The sequence below is a fragment of the Prionailurus bengalensis genome, chromosome B1, assembly GCF_016509475.1.
Source record: "Prionailurus bengalensis isolate Pbe53 chromosome B1, Fcat_Pben_1.1_paternal_pri, whole genome shotgun sequence".
Classification (NCBI taxonomy): domain Eukaryota; kingdom Metazoa; phylum Chordata; class Mammalia; order Carnivora; family Felidae; genus Prionailurus; species Prionailurus bengalensis.
Genome location: NC_057344.1, coordinates 127,525,234 through 127,547,278, shown reverse-complemented (window position 1 = coordinate 127,547,278; position 22,045 = coordinate 127,525,234). Strand labels below are relative to the sequence as shown.

The 22,045-nt window shown below is 34.2% G+C and overlaps 1 protein-coding gene across 7 annotated transcripts in view; it reads left to right on the top strand.

Moving 5' to 3' along the window:
• SMARCAD1 (SWI/SNF-related, matrix-associated actin-dependent regulator of chromatin, subfamily a, containing DEAD/H box 1) overlaps window positions 1-20,883 on the top strand; it is a 79,600-nt gene extending 58,717 nt beyond the window's left edge. For all 7 annotated transcript variants that reach the window (XM_043572171.1, XM_043572181.1, XM_043572180.1 and 4 more), the window contains 14 exons: window positions 1,346-1,436; window positions 3,817-3,916; window positions 4,626-4,685; window positions 4,787-4,862; window positions 6,335-6,470; window positions 6,982-7,119; window positions 8,578-8,673; window positions 8,772-8,889; window positions 9,207-9,328; window positions 12,063-12,251; window positions 12,865-12,983; window positions 13,893-14,075; window positions 15,018-15,127; window positions 19,534-20,883. In XM_043572171.1, the coding sequence (XP_043428106.1) occupies window positions 1,346-1,436; window positions 3,817-3,916; window positions 4,626-4,685; window positions 4,787-4,862; window positions 6,335-6,470; window positions 6,982-7,119; window positions 8,578-8,673; window positions 8,772-8,889; window positions 9,207-9,328; window positions 12,063-12,251; window positions 12,865-12,983; window positions 13,893-14,075; window positions 15,018-15,127; window positions 19,534-19,595 (1,600 nt within the window). In that variant the 3' untranslated portion in view covers window positions 19,596-20,883. The remainder of the gene's footprint in view (window positions 1-1,345; window positions 1,437-3,816; window positions 3,917-4,625; window positions 4,686-4,786; window positions 4,863-6,334; window positions 6,471-6,981; window positions 7,120-8,577; window positions 8,674-8,771; window positions 8,890-9,206; window positions 9,329-12,062; window positions 12,252-12,864; window positions 12,984-13,892; window positions 14,076-15,017; window positions 15,128-19,533) is intronic.
• The last annotated feature ends 1,162 nt before the right edge of the window (window positions 20,884-22,045 follow it).

Sequence of the window (22,045 nt, the reverse complement as noted above, 5' to 3'; positions counted from 1 at the left end):
GAGACACAGAATCCGAAGCTGTCAGCTTCAGAGCTTTCAGCACAGAGCCCGACATGGGGCTCAAACTCATGAACTGTGAGATCATGACCTGAGCCGAAGTTGGACGCTTAACCGACTGAGCCACCCAGGTGCCCCGAAACATATTTCTAATTTAAGATGTATATCTTTCTACCCCACCTCTTTTACCCCATTCTAATTAAAGTCTATTGATTTTAGAATTTGGCCCTTTAACCATTTTATTATACCATAGCTGTGTTCAGACTCCTTACCTATGTGCAGATAGGGTGTGTGTAATAGGTAATTAAGGGGAGATGATAAAAGCTGGAGAATGAGAGGTATGTCTTTATCCTAGCTTTTCATGTTAATATGTATTGTGTGCTGACCTAGGGAGTATAAGAATAAACTTTTGAGTGAGATGGACTTCCTTAGTTAAAATCTTAGCCATCCATAACACTTTGTAGCTATGCAGCCTCAGGCAGATTACTTAGCATCAGGTTTTTCATCAGTTTCAAATAATGATAAAAGGCAGTCTTAATGGATGTTAAAAGATTAAATGAGGTGGTGCTTGAAAATGCTATTTGTGTATCTGTATGTAATAGGTATTTAGTAATAATTGCTATTGGTTTTTAACTACTTGAACTTTTAGAAAAAAAATAGTGTTTTTATTGGTAATAGCCTTCCAATATTACCTTCCAAACAAGTTATTTCCAAATTATGTGTTTCCAAATTAAATGAGATTTTTGACCCTTGCCTGCTACTTTCTACTTTTTGATGCTCATTGATGTCTCTCAAATTTATATTCATATACAGTTCAAAAACAAATACATATATATGCCTTCCAGATATACATACCACTGACATTAGAGGTGACTGACACTCATTCAGAAAGTGTTTATTCAGTCAACCTGGCAAAGAGGCAAATTAAGCTTGTGTTGTCCTAATACTTGAAGTTCCCTAAAGTGGTATAATTCAAATCCATACAATACCATTTTCTAGTATATATTAGGTTAGTAATATGTTATCATGGTTAATATTGTGATCATTTATGGAATTAACTTGGTGACATTACATTATGACTGAACATGGAAATATTTTTTGTAATTCTTAAAGCCAGAAAAAGTAAGTCAATACAAAATAAAAGTTGAGAAAATAGAAGAAAATGCATTGTGTTTGGGGCTCTTTTTTCTTAACTAAGTGTAAATAGCTTGTAAGTTAAAAGGTAAGATTAGACATAGGTATTTCAGTTTTTGTGTGCATTGTAAACTTAAACCTCATGTCATAAAACTAGTAGAGTATAAAAGTATAGAAGTATAAATCTGTAATATTTTGTAACTCTCTTTACCAGTTTGTCACTCAAGCCCTATCAGAAGGTTGGTTTGAATTGGCTGGCATTGGTACATAAACATGGACTTAATGGCATTTTGGCAGATGAAATGGTAAGTAGTACTCTATTTCTAGGATTCATCATTAAAAGGCCTTCTTGATATCATTTAAAAAGTAAAATTTTCCCTTGACCCCTGTAGTTAACTGTTCTCACGTCAGTATTTTATTACTCCAGTCACCCCTTCTAATTTTCTAGCACTTCTCTTAGCTCTGGCCTCCTCATTGCCCCTCAAAATGAAAATGGGCTTTTACTTTCTTTCTGATTATCAAATTAATATATATGTTTTAAAAATTAGACGTTACGTAAAAATTCCAAAAATAATCAAGATCCCTCATACTCCTGCTGCCTTGAAATAAGTACTATTTTGGTGTATATCTTTTGAGATTATTTTCTTATGCAAGTGTGTGTTTGTATGTACATACACAATATGCGTATGTATAATACTAAGATTTTGTTTTATGTGCTTTTCTATAGCTACTTTGAAAATTTATAGAGACTTATAAATAAATCCACACATTTATCAGCAACATCATTTCAGCCATTTTTTGTTAGCTGTCTCTGAGTTTCTGTGCACCCCCCCCCCCCCCATCACATTTGCTTGAAGCTGAGCTTAGGAAGTTCATTACACCCGGTAGTTCAGGTATTGTCACATAGAAACTTGACCTTTAACCTTAATGTCCTTCTGTTAAAAAGTTTATTAAAAATTAGTCCTGTTCAGTGGAGAAAATGCTTATTAAATACATATGTATTACAGTGTATATTACATTTTCAAAATAAAAATTAACAGTGATCCTTATTCTGTAGTTAGCTTCTAGTAATCTTGTGTACTTTAAGACTATTCCCACACATACATTATATTATTATAACAAAGATGCTCTTTATCTGATAGAAAACAATATATATGCAGGATTTCAAATAGTTATAGAATTAGATATAGAATATAGAACATTACAGTTGTGGAGAGCTGGACTTGAGAATCAAATCTGGGTTTGAAACCCAAACCTTTGCTTTTCATGGGCTAATCCTTACCGAATGGCCTAATCTCAGCCAATATTAATGAAACATGAGTAATTTCTGTATCTTATTATATTTGGCATCAAATGAGGTATAATATGTGAAACTGTTTTTGTAACCTGTAAAACACAATATCTATAAATTAGTGTCTTGCCTGGTTTGCTAGGGCTCCCATAATAAAAGATCAAAGAGTGGGTGGCTTAAAAAATAGAAATTTATTTCTCACATCTGTGGAGACTAGAAGTCTAAGATCAAGGTGTTGGCAGATTTGGTTTCTCCTAAGGCCTCTAGCCTTTGTTTGCAGATGGCCACCTTCTTGATGTGTCCTCACATGTCTTTTTCTCTGCTCACACATCCCTGGTGTCTTTTTCTCTGACAATGGGGATTGGGCCCCCATCCCTGTGATCTCACTTAACCTTAATTACCTCCTTAAAGACCCTATTTCCAAATATAGTCATATTGGGCATTAGGGCTTCAACACAGGAATGAGGGCAGTTCAGTTTATCACAGCTGGCAGTGTTTAGCTAAACTTGCTCAGTAGCCTAAAAATAAACCCCACTTCGCTTATATAGAATTTACTTGCAGTAAAATTCACAAATGTTCAGCTTAGTGACTTTTTACATATGTGTGCACCCATGTGACCACTTCCCAAATCAACATTTCCATTGTCCCAGGAACATGCCCTCATGCTTCTTTTTAGTTATTACCACCACTATTCTGATGTCTATAAACACAGGTTATTTTTTTTTTAATTTTGAACTCTATATAAATAGCGCCATTCAGTATATATTGTTTATTTCTGGTTCATTTGGTGCATGATAAAGTTACAGAGATTCATCCGTGTTCTTATATGTATTAGTAGTTTGGTTTTTGATTGGTATGTGATAGTCCATAGTATAAATATGTTGCAACTTGTGTATCCATTTTCCTGTTGAAGGTCATTTAGGTCATTTCCTGTGTTTGGCTACTGTCAACATTCTTACCCAAGGTCTTTGTGGATATATGTCCTCATATTTCTTGAATATACTCTTAGAAGTGAAATTGGTGGGTGATAGGATAGGCATATGATCTGATTAGTCATCGGAACATTGTTCTTTATCTAGTATGTATTAAATATTTGTTTTATATAAATAATTATCAAAATGATATCCTTTATATGCATTGCAAAGCTCTTCCATATTAATGTGTGTCATATTTTAACTAGCAGGATACATCCTGCTTATTAAACTGAGTTTTAGTGTAATTTGGACATTATGGTCTGTTTTATCAGTCATTGAGAACTAATATAGAACTCTCATACGGTTGCATTATGGGGAATCAAAAATAAATAAAACCAGAAGTATTATTTTTCCTTTTGTGTTTTCCAGTATTTTTTGTTTTTAAATTTCATATATTTTCTTTTAAACATTTAATTTTAGGGCCTAGGAAAAACTATTCAAGCCATTGCATTCCTGGCATACCTCTATCAGGAGGGTAATAAAGGTCCTCATTTGATCGTTGTTCCAGCATCAACTATAGGTTTGTAATATTGTGGACAACTACACTTGACTGTATAGGGTTGTGTATAGGGAGAAGAAAATCTGTGATTTCTTAGTTTATAGAGGTGAATATTATGTGGTCACCTTATATTTTTTTCTCCCTTTGTATATGTGTGAGTATGCATGTTTGATTATACTGGACATCTTTTAAAATAACTGCAATACAAGTCAGTTATTCACCTTTTGAATTATTATGGAATTATTATGGATCAGGGACCATCAACAAGATCATTGAATATTGTAATACTTCTAGAAAATTGTTTTAATGAAAAAATTGTTTTGATGAGTAATTTAAGAGAAATAAGTGCTTTTAAATTTATAATTAAACATTTATAGAATCAGAAAGTATATAATTCATCCCCATTGGAGTTACTCTTTCTTAATTGATTGGATGTTGACTAGAGTAAGAGAATATACGTATGAACATAATCCAAAAAAAGTCTTTAAAATGGAAATTAATGATCTATAAATATAATGGTTGGCCATCTGCCTTTCATTTTATGCCTCTTCAAAATTACTTTAATCATCAGGAGTAAAATTCTGAAAGGTCTTTGATTTTGATTTTTTTTTTTTTTTTAATCATTATTTTGCAAAAGAATTTCTGGATAGAATTCATTTCACTACATATAACCTGTTGTAGCACATAACCTGTTGTAGCAGATACAAATAATATCTCTTTTGCTTTATAGATAACTGGTTGAGAGAAGTTAATTTATGGTGCCCCACTTTAAAGGTGCTCTGTTACTATGGTGAGAATGTCATTTTGCTTTAATTAGAAACTTTAAAATCCTTACATACAGTAAAGTACAGTAAATGTAACCAATATGTGTGTGGTGTTTTTAAATTGTAGGCTCTCAAGAAGAACGTAAACAGATTAGATATAACATCCATAGTAAATACGAAGAATATAATGTAATTGTGACCACGTAAGTATGGAGACAAAGAAGTATATTTGAGCAGGAAAGATTTTGTGTAACCCTCAAATTTTTAAAAGTATCTTAGTAGTAATATGAAGGAAAATTTATGCTAAGAACTATGCAGCAAAAGTAATGGAATGATTTATGTTGAGAATTCGGGCATTTTTCAGTTTTTTAATAGTATAACAGATGATGGTTAATGGTTATAAAAAGGCTTTGTCCACTTGATTGAAAGTGTAGTTTTATAAGACTTTCTGTTAAACTTAAAGTAAAATTTAAGATTTCCCACCAAATGATTTGTAATATTTCTAACTTATGTCAATTATTAATCATTGATTGTTGGAGAACAAGAAGCCGGAAGTACCGTGAGAATGTCCTGAAGGAAAAGCACGGAGCAGCAAGGAACTGAAATCAGTTCCATTCCTTTCCTTCAGGACATTCTCACGGTGCCTCCAGCTTCTTGTTCTCCAACAATTAATAATTTTGTGTTAATAAATACAGTGAAATCTCACTCTCTAAATGAAAAAAAATTGATTTATAGAAGTACGGGTGGAAAATATAACTTTCTACCAAGTTAATCATGACTTGGTGTACTGGCTGTTTTAGCGTAAATATTTAGCAGAGGGGTACCTGGGTGGCTGTCAGTTAAGCGTCCGACTTCTGGTCAGGTCATTATCTCACAGCACGTGGGCTCGAGCCCCACATCCGGCTCTGTGCTGACAGCTCAGAGCCTGGAGCCTGCTTTGGATTCTGTGTCTCTGTCTCTCTGCCCCTCTCTCCCTCATGCTCTGTCTCTCTCTCAAAAATAAACATGGAAAAATTATTTAGCAGAGAAGTTACTGCTCTCATACTGCATTTTTAAATATAGGTTATTTCAATCTTCATGTTAACTCTCGGTAGTTACTATTTTCTCTACTGACTTCTGTAGGAGGCCATGATTAAAAGAATTCATCCAGAATTCATCTTTTCTAAATAAAATGGACTTCATATATAGTCTATATAGTCTATTTTCATATATAGTCTAGTACTGGTAGCTGCTATTAACTTTTTTCTTGGATGTACTCTACTACTTTAATACAATAGTATTATGTACTTAACAAATGTTTTAATTTCATGTCCTTTTTTTTTCCTGTTTGTTCTGAATGTATAACAGTTCATGAGAAAAAGTATATAAAAATTGCAGATTACATATAAATTATACCCAAATTGGCTTCTTCCTAGGTCTGTAGATGTTGTCTAATTGTAACATTTAAATTTTCCTTTACCTACATATGGCAGCTTCTGTAGTTTGGTTACATATAAGTAATTATTGGATACAAGTGCATCAGTATTTATTTGAACAGCAACTATGTCTAGTGGTATCTTTTAACTACTGGTTATTAAAATTGCATGAATAAAAATTTTATAAAACACTAAATCTCACTGTGGTCCAGGCTTTTAAAGGTATAACCTTAGACTTTTTTTTTTTTTTTTGGTGACAGGTATAATTGCGCAATCAGCAGTTCTGATGATCGTAGTCTGTTTCGAAGGCTGAAACTTAATTATGCTATTTTTGATGAGGGCCATATGCTGAAGAATATGGGCTCTATCCGCTACCAGCACCTTATGACAATTAATGTAAGAGAGGATTTTGTGAATTATTCCAATTATAATTTAATGTATTTAGTATTTGATATCAGGGGTCAACAAACTTGTTTTGTAAAGGTCCAGATAATAAATATTTCATGCCTTGTGGGCCATTAAGCTTCTGCCACTTCTTTGCTTTTTAACTACCCTTTAAAAATATAAAAATCATATTTATTGGTTCATGAGCCTCAATTTGCAAACCCCTGTTCTATGTGATAAACTTTATGAATATCAAATATAATCTACTTTCATTGCCTCGTAAAAGTGATTGATAGGAGGACATAAGTTACCTACTTACAAATGAAAACCATTATTTTTACACATTCTACCTTAAAACACAATAGATGATAATTTTTCTCAGTTACTAGTCTTTCATCAGAGAATGTTACATTATTAATAATGGTCTTAACATTTTTTTCCTCCCCCACTGAGAAATGCAGACAAGGATTTGGCTTTAAAAAAAAAAAAAAAAAACCTAAATTTTACTTTCATTCATTCACAGGCAAATAACCGTTTGCTGCTCACGGGCACACCCGTACAGAATAATCTGTTAGAACTCATGTCGCTATTGAATTTTGTTATGCCACACATGTTTAGTAGTAGCACCAGTGAAATACGAAGAATGTTTTCCTCTAAGACAGTAAGCATAAATTCATTATTTTCTCCCAAGTGTGTCACTTTGTGTTTCATGGGGGCCATTTTTCAATTTTGTCTTTTTTTTTGTTTTCATAGTGTATTTGTGCTATCAACTAAGTTTAAGTAGTTGATATCCCTATACTTGGGTGAATTGGGAAGTTAGCCAAAATACAGTGGGAAATAAGTTGGTAACTTTTGTAATTAATGTCTAAGAGTTTTGGTTTTAATATCCTGATTTTCTGAAATGACAGGTTTAGTTTAGTGGAGAACTCAGATACATAATTTGTGTGGAAAATTTGGTGATTGCATTTGCCTTACTAAAATTAGGTAAATTAGGAGCATTTCTTTATAGGTAAACTGTAGAACTGGACAAAGGTAGAATGTCCAGAAAATTCCTATACTGGAAAATATATTTTGAAATAAAATTCAAAAGTAACAATTTCTAAAAGTTACCCTTAAATTCTATTTAAAAGAAAGTCTGGTTAATTTTCTCCCTGTTGCTTAGAAAAAGTACAGGATTTGCCTGGGTGGCTCAGTTGGGCATCTGACTCTTCATTTCGGCTCAGGTCTAGATTTTGTGGTTTGTGGGTTCAAGCCCCACATCAGGCTCTGTGCTGACAGTATGGAGCCTTCTTGGGATACACTCTCTCTGCCCCTCTCCTGCTCACTTGTGCTCACTCGCTCGCTCTCTCTCTCTCTCAAAATAAATAAATAAACAAACTTAAAAGTACAGTATAATCTTCAGAGACTCCTAAATTTTCTAGTACAGCAATGTTTATACACATTTTTGACTGTCTCCCAAGTCTCACATATTTTCCAAGAATTTCCTATGGTGGTCTTCCACTGCAAATTAATGGCCTTTTAAACTTTCACTAATGGATTCACTCCCACTTGATGGCCAAGCAGATTATAGAATATGAAGGACTTTGTCACTTCTTAGAACAAAATTCCACTTCTTTAATTCTCCAAAATTAACAGATTTTGATTAGGAACCATCCCTGTCTTTTAGACCACATGGTTTACATCCCCGGCACTAGCTTTCTACCTAGAACATAAGTTTCCTACCTATCTCTCTTTCTCTTCCTCTTCTCTTCTTTTTCCCAACCTGTTAAACACACACACACACACACACACACACACACACACACACACACACTTTTTCATGAGACCTGGTATAATTTGTTACGACTCATTAGTTGTGACTTAATGATTCTGAACGCCATCCTAGAACAGTTCAGTTTCGTTAGCTTAGCAGAATACATGAAACCTCAAAATACATATGGAGCTTGAAGAGGTAGATTATAGCCCAGAGTTGACATGTGATATTCCATCTAGAATGAAGTGCATTTCTGTGGAAAATAACTCCTGATGATAGTGAGGATGATTTTCATGTTATGTAATGTTGTTACTGTGATCATTTAAATAAGTAATTTCTAAAAGGATATGTTCTTTTTTTACTTAGAAATCAGCAGATGAGCAAAGTATATATGAAAAAGAGAGAATAGCACATGCAAAACAAATTATAAAACCATTTATTCTCAGAAGAGTAAAAGAAGAGGTAATTCTTATTTGCATATTTTTTTATTATGATTGCTTTTTAAAAATCTGTTTTCTTCTTTATTTGAATGATCTGCTTAAATTGTTTTCCTTTCTCAGGTTCTCAAGCAGCTACCTCCCAAGAAAGATCGAATTGAATTGTGTGCAATGTCAGAAAAACAGGAGCAACTCTATTTGGGTCTTTTCAACAGATTAAAAAAATCTATCAATAATATGGGTATCATCTGACTTTCACAATTTCATGTGAAAAATAATCTGTACTGGGGCTACATTTTGTTTAGTCATGTTATGGTGGGATTTGCTCATTTTTAAAAAAATAGTTAGAATTTGAAGAAATAAACTTTTGTTTGCATTGAGGTATATTTCAGCAAACATCAGCTTGGGTTTTGTGGGTGTTTTGTTTTTAATGTTTATTTTTGAGAAACAGAATGAGAGCATGCATATGTGAGGGAGGGGCAGAGAGGGGAGAAACAGGATCTAAAGTGGGTTTCCTGGTTTGGGGGTTTTGTTTAATGCATGTTCTTTGGATCACAGAAAAAAATACAGAGATGTGCAATGTAATGATGCAGTTGAGAAAAATGGCCAATCATCCTTTATTACATCGCCAATATTACACAGCTGAAAAGCTCAAGGAAATGTCTCAGCTTATGCTAAAGGTAAGGATTTCACATTATGTTAGCACTAAGCTTTAGCAACATAAGGTTAAATTAAACCTAACGAGCATATTGACCCCATACTTAAGAAAAGCATGTTTATTTTTATGTATTTTATTTATTTATTGAGAGAGAGAGTGCAAGTGAGCAAGTGGCAGAGAGAGAGAATCACATGAGGCACACTGAGGGAGAGAGAGAGAAGCGGGGCTTGCCCGATTCAGGGCATGAGCTCAAAAACCATGAGATCATGACCTGAACTGAAGTCAGATGCTTAACAACTGAGCCACCCAGGTGCCCTAAATTTTTTTTAATGTTTATTTTAGAGAGGGAGCATGAACAGGGAAGGGGCAGAGAGAGGGAGAGACAGAGGATCCGAAGCAGGTTCTGCACTGACAGCAGAGAGCCCAATGCAGGGCTTGAACTCAAAAATCATGAGATCATGACCTGAGCCGAAGTTGGATGCTTAACCAGCTGAGCCACCCAGGCATCCTGCATTTTTTTTTTTTATATTGTTTATTATTTTTGAGAGAGAGAGACAGAGAGCAAGCAGGGAAGGGGCAGAGAGAGAGGGAGACACAGAATCGGAAGCAGGCTCCAGGCTCCGAGCTGTCAGCACAGAGCCTGACGCGGGGCTCGAACTCACAAGCCGTGAGATCATGACCTGAGCCGAAGTCGGCCGCCCAACCAACTGAGCCACCCAGGTGCCCCTGCATTTTTATTTTTAAGACAAAGGTCAAGATGGGGCATCTGGGTGGCTCAGTTGGTTAGGCATCCAACTTTGCCCCAGTCATGCTCTCACAGTTCATGAGTTCAAGCCCCGCATTGGGCTCTGTACTGACAACTCAGAGCCTGAAGCCTGCTTGGGATTCTGTGTGTGTGTCTCTCTCTCTGCCCTTCCCTCGCTACACTCTGTCTCTCTCTCTCTCAAAAATAAATAAACATTAAAATAATTTTTAAAAAGACAGTGTGGAGAACTTCTATAATACCCAAGAGGACTGACAGTATGTATCAGAAGTCAGCAAACTGTGGCCATAGGGCCATTTTTATAAATAAAGTTTAACCAAGTCTTTTAGTTTCTGTTTTTTTTGTCTGTGACTACTTCCTCAATACCTTGGAGATATTGCAGGCTTTATTCCAGACCACCACAATAAAGCAAGGCAGATGAATTTTTTTGTTTCCCCATGAATATAAAAGTTATGTTTAGGGATGGCTGGGTGGCTCAGTCGGTTAAGCGACCGACTTTGGCTCAGGTCATGATCTTGCGGTCTGTGAGTTCGAGCCCCACAATGGGCTCTGTGCTGACAGCGCAGAACCTACAGCCTGCTTTAGATTCTCTGTCTCCCTCTCTATTCGCCCCTCCCCTACTCATGTTCTGTCTCTCAATGTCTCTCAAAAATAAATAAAAATGTTAAAAACCAATTTTGTAAAAATTAACAAAATAAAAGTTACGTTTACACTGTACTGTTGTCAACTAAATGTGCTACAGCATAATGTCTAAAAAAGTGTGCATACCTTAATTAAAAAATATTTTATTGCTAAAAGAATGCTATTGTCATCTGAGCTTTCAGCAAGTCGTAATCACTGATCATCATAACAAATATAACAGTAATGAAAAAATTTGAAATATCTGAAGACTTACAAGAGAGACAAAGTGAGCAAATATTCTTAGGAAAATGGTATCAATAGACTTGGTCAACACAGGGTTGCCACAAACCTTCAGTTTGTTAAAAAATACATTATCTATGAAACACATAAAGTGAAGCAACATTATGCCTGTACAAGTGCAAAGTTGAGTAGTTGCAAAACAAATCATTTTGCCTACAGAGCCTACCTAAGATATTTACTGTCTGGCCCTTTTTAGAAAATCTGCCAGCTCCTAATCGAGACTTCCATAATGCACTTCTTTATTATTTTTTTACCAAAAAGATCCCTCAGATTTTATGTCCTAGATAGTGCATTGGTTTTCTTCATTTGTTTTCTTCATTTTTTTCTTTATTATATTTTGTCTGTAGGTTATTATTTTTTTTAATGTATATTTACTTAGAGAGAATGCATGGGGTGGGGGGGTGGGTGGGTAGGGACAGAGAGAGAGGGCAGGAGAGAATCCCAAGTAGCTCCAGACTGTCAGCACAGAGCCCAATGTGGGGCTTGATCCCATGAACCCTGAGATCATGACCTGGGCCAGAATCAAGAGTCGGTTGCTTAACCAGCTGAGCCACCCAGGTGCCCCTTGTTTATAGTTTTAATTTTTGTTTTTGCCTCATTCTCCCTTAGCACCCACCCATAGTTCTTCTTTATAGATCTTGGTGTTAAAAGTCATTATTTGCTGTTTTAAATGTGTTTATATTATTTTAAATCTATTATAGAAAATTTTAAACATGTAAGAGTAGAGAGAATTGTATAATTAAATCATCTACCCATATAACCTTCACCCATTTTCTTACACAGTTATTATGTGGAATGACACTGCTCTCATTTCATCTAGACCCCTCCTTAGGATTATATTGAACCAAATTGTAGACCTTATTTCATTTCTGAATATTTCAGTATGTTATCTCTAAAGCAATAAGGGCTTTCCCTTCTTTATTGTACCTAGAAAATGAGTATTTCCTTTGCTAAATTGGTTGCAGTGACATGTGATATTTAGCTATTTTACCAGATGTGAACAATTTTATTCAAGTGTTCTGATCATATAAATTAGCTTCATTTTTAAGTGTGTATTCTGTTTTGTTTTGAGGAACCTACACATTGTGAGGCTAACCCTGATTTGATCTTTGAAGATATGGAAGTTATGACAGACTTTGAATTACATGTACTTTGTAAACAGTATCGACATATTAATAGCTTCCAGTTAGACATGGACTTGATTTTAGATTCTGGAAAATTCCGAGTTTTAGGATGCATCTTGTCTGAATTGAAACAGAAGGTAATAAAGAAGAATGCTATTCCTTTTACATTTTTACAATTACATAAACTTCTTAAAAATAATTCTGACATGATTTGACTTTCTTGAAGTTGTAGCCTGTGTCTGTTCTACATTTTTCTAGAAACTAATGTTTTGACCATTTAGGGGATATATTTGGGGATATGTTTTCCTGATTACATTTCCTCTGTTGAGTCTCAGAAAAAAAAAAAAAAGAAGAAGCTAGTAGAGTTGCTTTTAAAAAATAATCTTGTCATTTCATAATGACATAATTGGTTATTTGTATGATTGCCTCTAAATTATTTTGAAGATATTTTGAAGTTAACTACCACTCTAGTTTCTATGTGAAATAGTGTGCATTTTTAAGATCATAATCCAAATAGTACTTTTGTAGTTGTTTTCATTAACTGTCCTTAAAAACCAAAACTAAGCATTATGTTTTAAGTCTGAAGTTCAAAAGTTAAGATAATTTATTTATATATAAACTTGTTATATCTATAATAAGAAATTTACCTTAGCTGTGACTACTTGATTTTTATTAAAGAAGCAGTTGATCATTATATGCTTATATCATTTTATTTTTCCATGTATCTAATCCATATATGTATTTTCACAGGGTGATAGAGTTGTATTATTTAGCCAATTTACCATGATGCTGGATATTTTAGAGGTTCTCTTAAAACATCATCAGCATAGGTACCTCAGATTAGATGGAAAGACTCAGATTTCTGAAAGGTTCGTATACTTCACTTTAGTTTCAGAAAAATCTCCACTTCACCTTCAAATAAGAGTAAATGCTAGAATTTTAAATGTGTATAGAGCATTTGAATTGTCTTACTTTGAGTCTTTCATGTGGTTATTTGAAATCATTGTGTTAAGATAAGGAAATTTTCCTTTTTTAAGTTTTTGATCTGAATTGCATAGAAATATATTTCAGTGTCTAATTGGAATTGTGTACCTTAAAATGTTTTTCCCCTTTAAAACTCATTCAAAGCCTTGAAGCACCTTACATTAAACCAAGATTGTTTTAAAACCTTGGGCTTTTTGTATTTTAACAGTAATTGAGTAAGTTTGGTTGTTTATTTTTTTAATACCCAGAGATTAGAAAGATTGTCTTCAAAACAAAAAAAGAATGTTTTTAATAGTATGTTTGCACTTCATTATTTCTTTTGGTTTGCTTTTTATCAGCCAGGTTTTTTTTTTTTTTTTCCCCCTGCGTTAAAGATAGAAGTCATCCTAAAAGAGAACAAACACCTGCTAGTTTGATCTTGAGATCCTTGGTTCAAAGGTATCAAGAGCAGCTGCTGACAGACTTCTGAGAAGACTAAAGCTGACGAAGGCCAGAGATTGAAAAGCCATACACAAAATTTAGATAGAAGTCATTAAACAAAGGAGAAAATAATCCATTAGGATTACTCAAACCTGAATAGTTGAATTAAAGTGAGAGTTAGTAGGAAGATACATGGTATGGAAAAGAAGTTAGTGAATCGAGAAGGTCTTTCAGTAAAATAACTGCAGGAAAAGTGCTTTAGTGCCAGGAGCATGCATTTACATCTTCAAGGTTTTTTTCCATGTAGTGTGATTGTTTTCAATTTTAATTGTGTACATTTTAGTGAAATTTAGCCTAATATATTTATCTGACAGGATTCATCTAATTGACGAGTTTAATACCGATATGGATATCTTCGTGTTTCTGCTGTCAACAAAAGCTGGTGGCCTAGGAATAAATCTGACTTCAGCAAATGTTGTTATACTTCATGATATTGACTGTAACCCTTACAATGACAAGCAAGCAGAAGATAGATGCCATAGAGTAGGCCAGACTAAGTAAGTGTTTTGAATTGAAATTTAGTTTTAACCAAATGCCTGTTTAATTTGTATAGAAGAGTAGAATATAGTCTGTCAGTATTCTGCTTCAGTTTTTTTTTATTTTCGGCAAAGCCTGGCTGCTGATATCTTTCATACCAGCAACGCTGAGTATGACATATCTCACTATGTCATGTATTCACTTTCTAGTAGTTAAAATAACCTCGCACCCACCCCAATTTTGATGAAAACAAAATACTATCAATGGTTCAGCTCATTTGAAAAATATTAGTAACTGAAAAGGCTTTTTTTGTTAGACCATTTAAGAGCCAGATAGACGTAATAATATATATACTGTTGATACTCTATTATCCTTTAGGAAGCACATTATCTGAGTTGTAGATATTTTAGGTGAAGGATCATTTTGACATTGGAGGTGAAAATACCTGTAATTCAACTCTGCTGTCAGATGTGAGTAGCCAGTAATCATTATTTTCTCTGTGGAGTATATGTTTCCAAAAGACATTGATAAAATCATTTATGAACCAAATATTTATCAGTGCCTATTTTGGGACTAAAACTTCCTGTGTAATCTTTTTACTTTTCTATACTTCCTTACTTTTTGTACTGAATTATTCATTGGAACCTGATGAGCAAAGCATGTTCCTTTTTAAAATGGAATATCTCTCTGAACTCAGACTGTTTGTTGAAATAAGTTTTACTAGTAATTTTTGGAGTACAGATATCTTTCTGTCTTCTTGGATCAATAAGAAAGGATGTTTAGAAGTTACACGCTCAGAAAATGTTAATCCCACGTAATATGAATAAAAGGAAATTTAAAGTTAGGGATCTATTTATTATGCAATCTTCACATTATTCTTACCTCTAAGATGTTTTATATAGTTGATATATATTCAAATTTTATATTAAGTAACCAATGGACATATTTTCTATTTTCTTTAGAGAAGTACTAGTTATAAAATTAATAAGCCAAGGGACAATTGAAGAATCCATGCTAAAAATTAACCAACAGAAATTGAAACTAGAACAAGATATGACCACAGTAGATGAAGGTAAGTTGTTTGTAAGCAGAAACTTCGGTATTTGTATGAAAAAGAGCAGTAGCAAGGAATTAGCAAAAATGGCCTGAATCCTTACCTGGCATACAGTATAGGGATGGCATGGTAGAAGATAAGCATACTCATTTCAGAAGTACTACAATAACTAAGATTATTTCACCAGAACTGATATAAATGTTTGATTTGGGGAAATCCTGTCTCTTCCATCCCTTATCTCTTGACACCAAGATATCCCCCAAATAAAATTAGATCTGTAATTTTATCCACAGTTTTATGATATACTTACTATATAAGTAATATATATGAACCCAAAGATTTAAAATGCCTGACATAATATTAATTTATTAAGAACTGTAACATTTACATTTCATTTTGACTGGTAATTACTTACTGCACTATAGTGCAATAAGATGCTTCTTCCCCCACAGCCCCCAAAATTTAGTAATTTCAGACTGAAGTTTGTTGGGTACTACAAAGAACCCTCTAAGAGAGCCCTCTTCACTTGACCTTTTTGAATTTTTTTTTTTCAATGTTTATTTATTTTGGGGACAGAGAGAGACAGAGCATGAACGGGGGAGGGGCAGAGAGAGAGGGAGACACAGAATCGGAAACAGGCTCCAGGCTCTGAGCCATCAGCCCAGAGCCTGACGCGTCACTTGACCTTTTTGAAAAGAATAATTTTAAAGTTTTGAAAAGATAATACATTCACATAATTCTAGATTCAAAAGATACGAAATGGCAAACAAGACTCCTTCCCACTCTGTCATCCAGTTTCCCCATAAAAGTGACATATTGTCCTTTTTAAAAAGCATGTGACCACTTTTTTTAGGTAGATAGAAGTAAATAAGTCTGTGTATTCTTTCTTTAACACAAGTTAGCAGGCATTTACATCTTACCTAAATTCAATTGGATGTAAGCTATTTTATCATTCTAATAAGGATATTACTAATATTGATCACAGTTTATTTCAGTTCAGCAAACTTCCATTGAATATTTACTATGTCCCAGTATTTTGCTGGGCACTCTGTATTATAAGAGTTCAGTATATTTTAATCTGTTTTAAGAGCGAGAAAGCCATATGATGAATTACTATGTCTCCTTCCTGTGTAGTATTTATTTCCGGGTGCTTCAGGTTGGGGGGGGGCACGCATTAGAGCAAGTTTGAGTAAGAAGTAACCGTGACGATTATAACCTAAACAGTTAATCACTGGGCTTTGAGTGGAGGTGGCAACTTGCTGATTTCAGATTATGTAGCAAAAGCAATAGAGTGAATGCATAAGACAGATTCCGCAGGGCAGCATTTTTTCCTGATTGTTTTCTTAGGGCATCTTTTCAAATTTAGGAAAACAATTAAATATTCTCATTTAGTAATGTTAGCACATACCCAGATATGTAGATTTTATTCTAACGAGAAGTCTTCAAGTAGAACCATCATAGTTAGTTAATTGAGGTTTCAGCAGTTTGATTGTTGGACTCCCAGCTATCTTTAAGTATACAGGTTGCTTCTCATGAGCTAGTTCATTTCCCCAGAAACATACTTTCCAATCTTTTATGAAATGAGGATGGTGGCAGATGCAGTAAGCCTACTGACTGCATTCTTACAGCAAAGGAGAAGCTGTTCCAGTCTTCTACTGTCCCCACGTCCAGCATTCTTCAGATTCAAACTTTCCACAGAATAAACCTTCATTTGTATATGGCTGGCTCTTGCACAGGCTTTAGGTATCCTATTCTGCAACCTGTTTTAGCTCTGTATATTCCCCATCTTTTAGAAGCCATGTAGTACCTCCATGTTCTTGAGCTTTGAGAGGCAAGGAAAGGATTGTGAATGTGAAGTAACCTTCCTACATTTCCCACCTGCACACACTTAAGTGTTTGCTTTGTCTGTTTTGCTAAAGTCCGCTTCCATTCTTCCATTTGCTCTTCATCTTCCAAAATTTGACAGCTTTCTCTCCACTGTTGTCTTTTTTTTCTGTTCGTTCTCTTTTGTATAGTACCCTGGACTTTCTTTTTTTTTTTTTTTTATAGCATTTTAATTGTATTTCAGGTGAGACCAGTGTGTGTTCAGTCATGTCTAGTCATAATTCATGTAAATTGTTTATATTTACATAAATTTGTTTAGTCTAAAATTGTACCTGTGTTTTCACATCAAGTATTTGTTAAAATAGCAACTTATTTCAGCTATGCTTTTAGGCTGTTAGCTTTAAGATGTTCAGAATTAAAGAATCATTCCCCCCATTATCACTCTTCGTTTCTGTAGGAAATTTTCCTTTGTCTTGTTTTAACAAGAAAGAGCTTTAGCTATTTGTGTATCCATTTTTCCCAGTATGTGTTTTATTTGGTAGGCTAAAGATACAATAATGTCTTTACTCTCTAAACTATGATTTTGCTTCTGATTTCATTTAAATAATTTGACACTGACCTAATGAGAGTACATGTACCCTTCTTTTCATCTCTCACAGTAAGGTTCTTTTCCACTGTAAACAAAAAGTATATTTATAATTGTGTCTATGCTTTATGTTAACAGTCTGTATGCCCCTCTTCCCATGAAACTGAAAGATTAAGTACCATGATTCCTCTCAGAAATGCTTGTCAGATTTTTGTATTTCTAGAGCTTGCCTTAGTGATTCTCAGAGTGCAGTGCCCCTGGACCCACAGCAGCATCACCTGCAAAATTGCCAGTTTGAAATGCAAATTCCTAAGCCTAACTCCAGCCCTTCTCAGTCAGAAATTGGGACTGGAACTCAATCTGGTTGGAGTTTCTGATCCAAACTAAAGTCAGAGAACCCTTGCTTTAGAATAAGAATTATGGTTTTGGGATGTGTGTGATTTTTCTTTAACCTCTTTATGTGATTATATTAATAAATTTTCTACCTTTTAAAACTTTTATTATGGAAATTTTCATGCAAAAATGTTGAAAGCATAGTATAAGTGAGTTTAACAGTTGTAAACATTTTGCTTCATCTAGCTTCTTTTACTCATGAACCATTAGTCAGTTGTAGACTTGACACTTCATTCTGAATATTTCAGCATTTCCTCTCAGTTGCCACAGTACCATTATACATCCAAAAAAATTAACAGTAATTTCCAAATATTATCATATATTGCCCATATCTGGATTTTTCCCAATTATCCCCTTAAAGTCTCTTATAGGCTTAAAAAAAAAAAAAAAAAAAAAAGGATCCAGAGTTCGTACATTGCATTTTATTGCATTATATCATTAGTATCTTAAAATTTAGAAGAGTTTCCTCACCCTTTGCTTTTTTCTACCTCTTTCTGAATTCCTAGAATACTGAATTCTCTACAGTCTTGTTGTCTTACATGTTTGTAACTTTGTTGTCTTACTGTCTTCTGGATCTGATTATTTACTTGGCTCACTTAATTTGGGACCAGTTTCAATTTAGATTTCATGGGCTATTGTTAAGTCTGTGGATTCGTTTCAAAGCAAGGGTGTCAGTGAGCTCCCTGATAGTTTATGGAATAGTTTTTCTTTCTGTGCATATGTTTTTTACTAAAAGGAGAAGAGTAGGTAAAAGTACTCTCGTAATTTTAGATTCTAACTAGAGTGTGTATGTGTGACAGAGAGAGAAAAGTGATTAGTTTTGCTGCATTTTAGCCATATCTGATTTCTAAAATTATCCATTGCTAAAAATCTACAAATAGTTGTATACCATTGTCACTTTAATCAGCTCATCTAAAAACAGCTATACCATTGTCCCTATAAACTAATAAATCAGTTCATCTAAAAACAGTCTGAGTGACTCATTGAATTAATCAAGGATAACTAGATTCTACACCACCTTGACACAAGATGTTTTCCCACTGTAGAAAATCCTGAATACTAACTGGGTAAGTGTCTAGATACTGGAATCTCATTTAATATGGGGAAAACATTGGGAAAGGGTTATTTATAGTTATGGGCACTTTACTCTTCAGCTGGTATGCCATATTCACTATTTTGTTTAGATGTGCCAGTTTTAAGTCTAAGCCAGTGATTGTATCTTTGTACTGAAAATAAGGGTGTTGATGGATGATTCTGTTTGGTTGTCTTTGTTTCCACTCTTCAGTTTGTTACATGAAGGTTTTCACCAAATAACCTGAGGAGAAAATACTGTGTACTGTATGAATAGAATGTCTTCCAGATCAATACCTGTGTATCTTTAGATATTAACTTATGTGAAATCAGAGCCTAGCCTATAGATGGCTGTGCCGGCATGAACGTTAGCACAGAGGAAGTAGCCTTAAATACACATAGGGCTTTGCGAAGGTTTTTAAACAAGGAGTGACACTGAGACAAACGGGGCCTTGAAAAACAATTAGGCATTCACCAAAGTTAGAATCAGAGAAAATATATTTCATAAAATATTTTTATGAAACTTTTAATGCTGCTTTCTGACCTGCAGGTGATGAAGGGAGTATGCCAGCAGATATAGCCACATTACTAAAAACGTCAATGGGCCTGTGAAGTTAAGAATTGTGAATTCCTAATTGATGAGGAAATATCAACTTGGTGCACTCAAGGACATTTACATTATGATGACCATGGGGTTTATGAACATTTATAACTTTTTATAATTTCCATATTACATTTCTCATAGTATGGACAACTTTTTTGCCACTAACTGAATTCTCCAGATGCTCACATGTGAAATTTCAAACAAAAAGCCACAAATAATGTAGTCCTGAAGATGTTGAATAATCATTTTACAAAACAGTTTTCTGAATGGGGATTAGTTGGTGATTGTTTGTAACAAATATGCTAATGCTTTAGAAATGTCAGTATTTTTGTAATTATTTCTACCTCCAAATATATATATATTGTCTTTCACTGGATAATGTGTGTAGATTTTTACATGTGCCTTATTTGACAATGCTTATGTCTTGTTTTTCTTGTCTCCTTTGAAGTTCTTTTTTGTTAGTTTAAAGGATGCAGCTGTATAGATTATATAGCTTTCATTTTATTGCTATTTGAAGCAGATGTTCACCACTGTCAACAAGAACTCAACCTGAATTTAAAGGTGGCATTCCATATACTAACACCCCCAGGTCCTTCCAAGTACTTCTGTTAAAACAAATTTGTTTGGCTAGGCACTAAGTTGTTTTCCAGTGAATAGTAACTGAAGAAGCCCTTATCTTGCTCCTTGGATTAATTCCTTCTGTTCATTTCCCAACTGCACTAATTGTGCTTATTACTCTGCCTATTCTTGTGCATGTTTTCATTGATTTCCCTCTCCTGGCTTTTGCTTCTCTTGAAACTGTTGCCCAGTCACTTCTGCTCCAGTTCTCTTTACTCTCTAAATAGTAGTTTATTCCTGCCACGTCTCCACGTATCAGCAAAATGTGGGTAACATTTGTCTAGCCTGGCAGAACAGATTAGCAGGCTATTTCACTTCAAAGCAGACTGAACGTGACTTCACATTAAGGCAGCGATAGGTACTGCATGGAAATAGGTCATTAACGTTAAACACTTCTCAAAATATAACTTACCAGTTTCCAGAATTTCCAGTACAGGACCTCCTGAAGAGAGAGCCATTGTTCAATTCCAATTCAGTGTGGGTGACAAAGTGAAATTTAGAAGAAGTAAAGTTGTCTATTTGATATTTAACTCTTTATTAAATCTTTCTTTAAAATTTTGCCTGTCAGTCTATCTTGCTGTTTTTATTATACATCAGTTTCTTTGTATAACTTGTGGGTTTCATGTGTTTTGTTTTTATTATGTAAATATCATTATAAATAAACTTATTTATAAATCACAGACTTGGTAATTATTGGAGATTATACTTTCGAGGCATCCTCACTTGCTAAGATGCTAAGGTAATATAGTCCTCTGGAGTTAGAAGAGTATTGAAGCTCTCAAAGCAGTCTTTAGATATTATAGACTCTGAAACTCACGATTGAGTAGGTTTACCCAATCTTGAAGGTACATTGAATATATTCAGTATATTTTAGTATAATGGGGCTAGAAGGAATCTGCAAATATTATTACTACCTCCTACATTGCAGGACCCAAATCACTTAGATTGTTGGAAATACTACCTTTTAAAAATCTCTCAAAATGGATTTCTCATAAGTTTTCTGTGTTACTGTGTCTTCAGTGATCGGCTGTTTCATTTGCTGTTAAATCCATAATATCTTTAATAAAAGCATTCATGAACATAAGTTGTATTTTCACACCCTTTTTAATAGTTTCTAACTCTCCCTTTACCCTTAAAAATATAATATGGAGCACAAATGAGATCATATGTGCTTAATATTGTCTGTTTCTCAATAAACTGAAATTTATTACTTAGGATATATTCCCATCAGTGTATTCATTGGACTGATGTCAGTGAACATCATAATCCATTATCAGTAAAGGGCATGTGAAGCCATAGTTATTGGAATATTATCTTGACCAACCGAAGCAACTTTTATTTTTTAATGCAACTTACAAAGAGGTAGGAAACATATGCCTTATGTGTGTTCATAACTGTATTCCTGACCCAGAGACATGTTACTTTATACCAGGAGATATTTTTGTCACAACATTACTGTTGTTTCTGATGGTATTACTGTATAGTGGTTAGATTGGAGTATCAGGAGATTTGGTTTTCATTTACTTGACCCTGAGCCAGACACTTAAATGTCCATAAAATTAAGGAAATGATTCTTACGATTCTTTTCTTCCCAAAATGTGTTTTTGTCTGATTACAATATGCAACTTTGATTCATTCATATTCTCTCATACTTGCTCACTCACCTAGGAGCCATTTAACTTGGGGACAGGATGGGATAATGGAATGTCCTTCAGTGAAAAATGGTGACCTAAAGGTTAATGATGATGCTATGATTGAAATATTTACTTATGAAACCTGCTGTGGTTGCATTTTATAGTTGAATTATGATTTGTGTAAACAAATTGATTATCTTATTTTG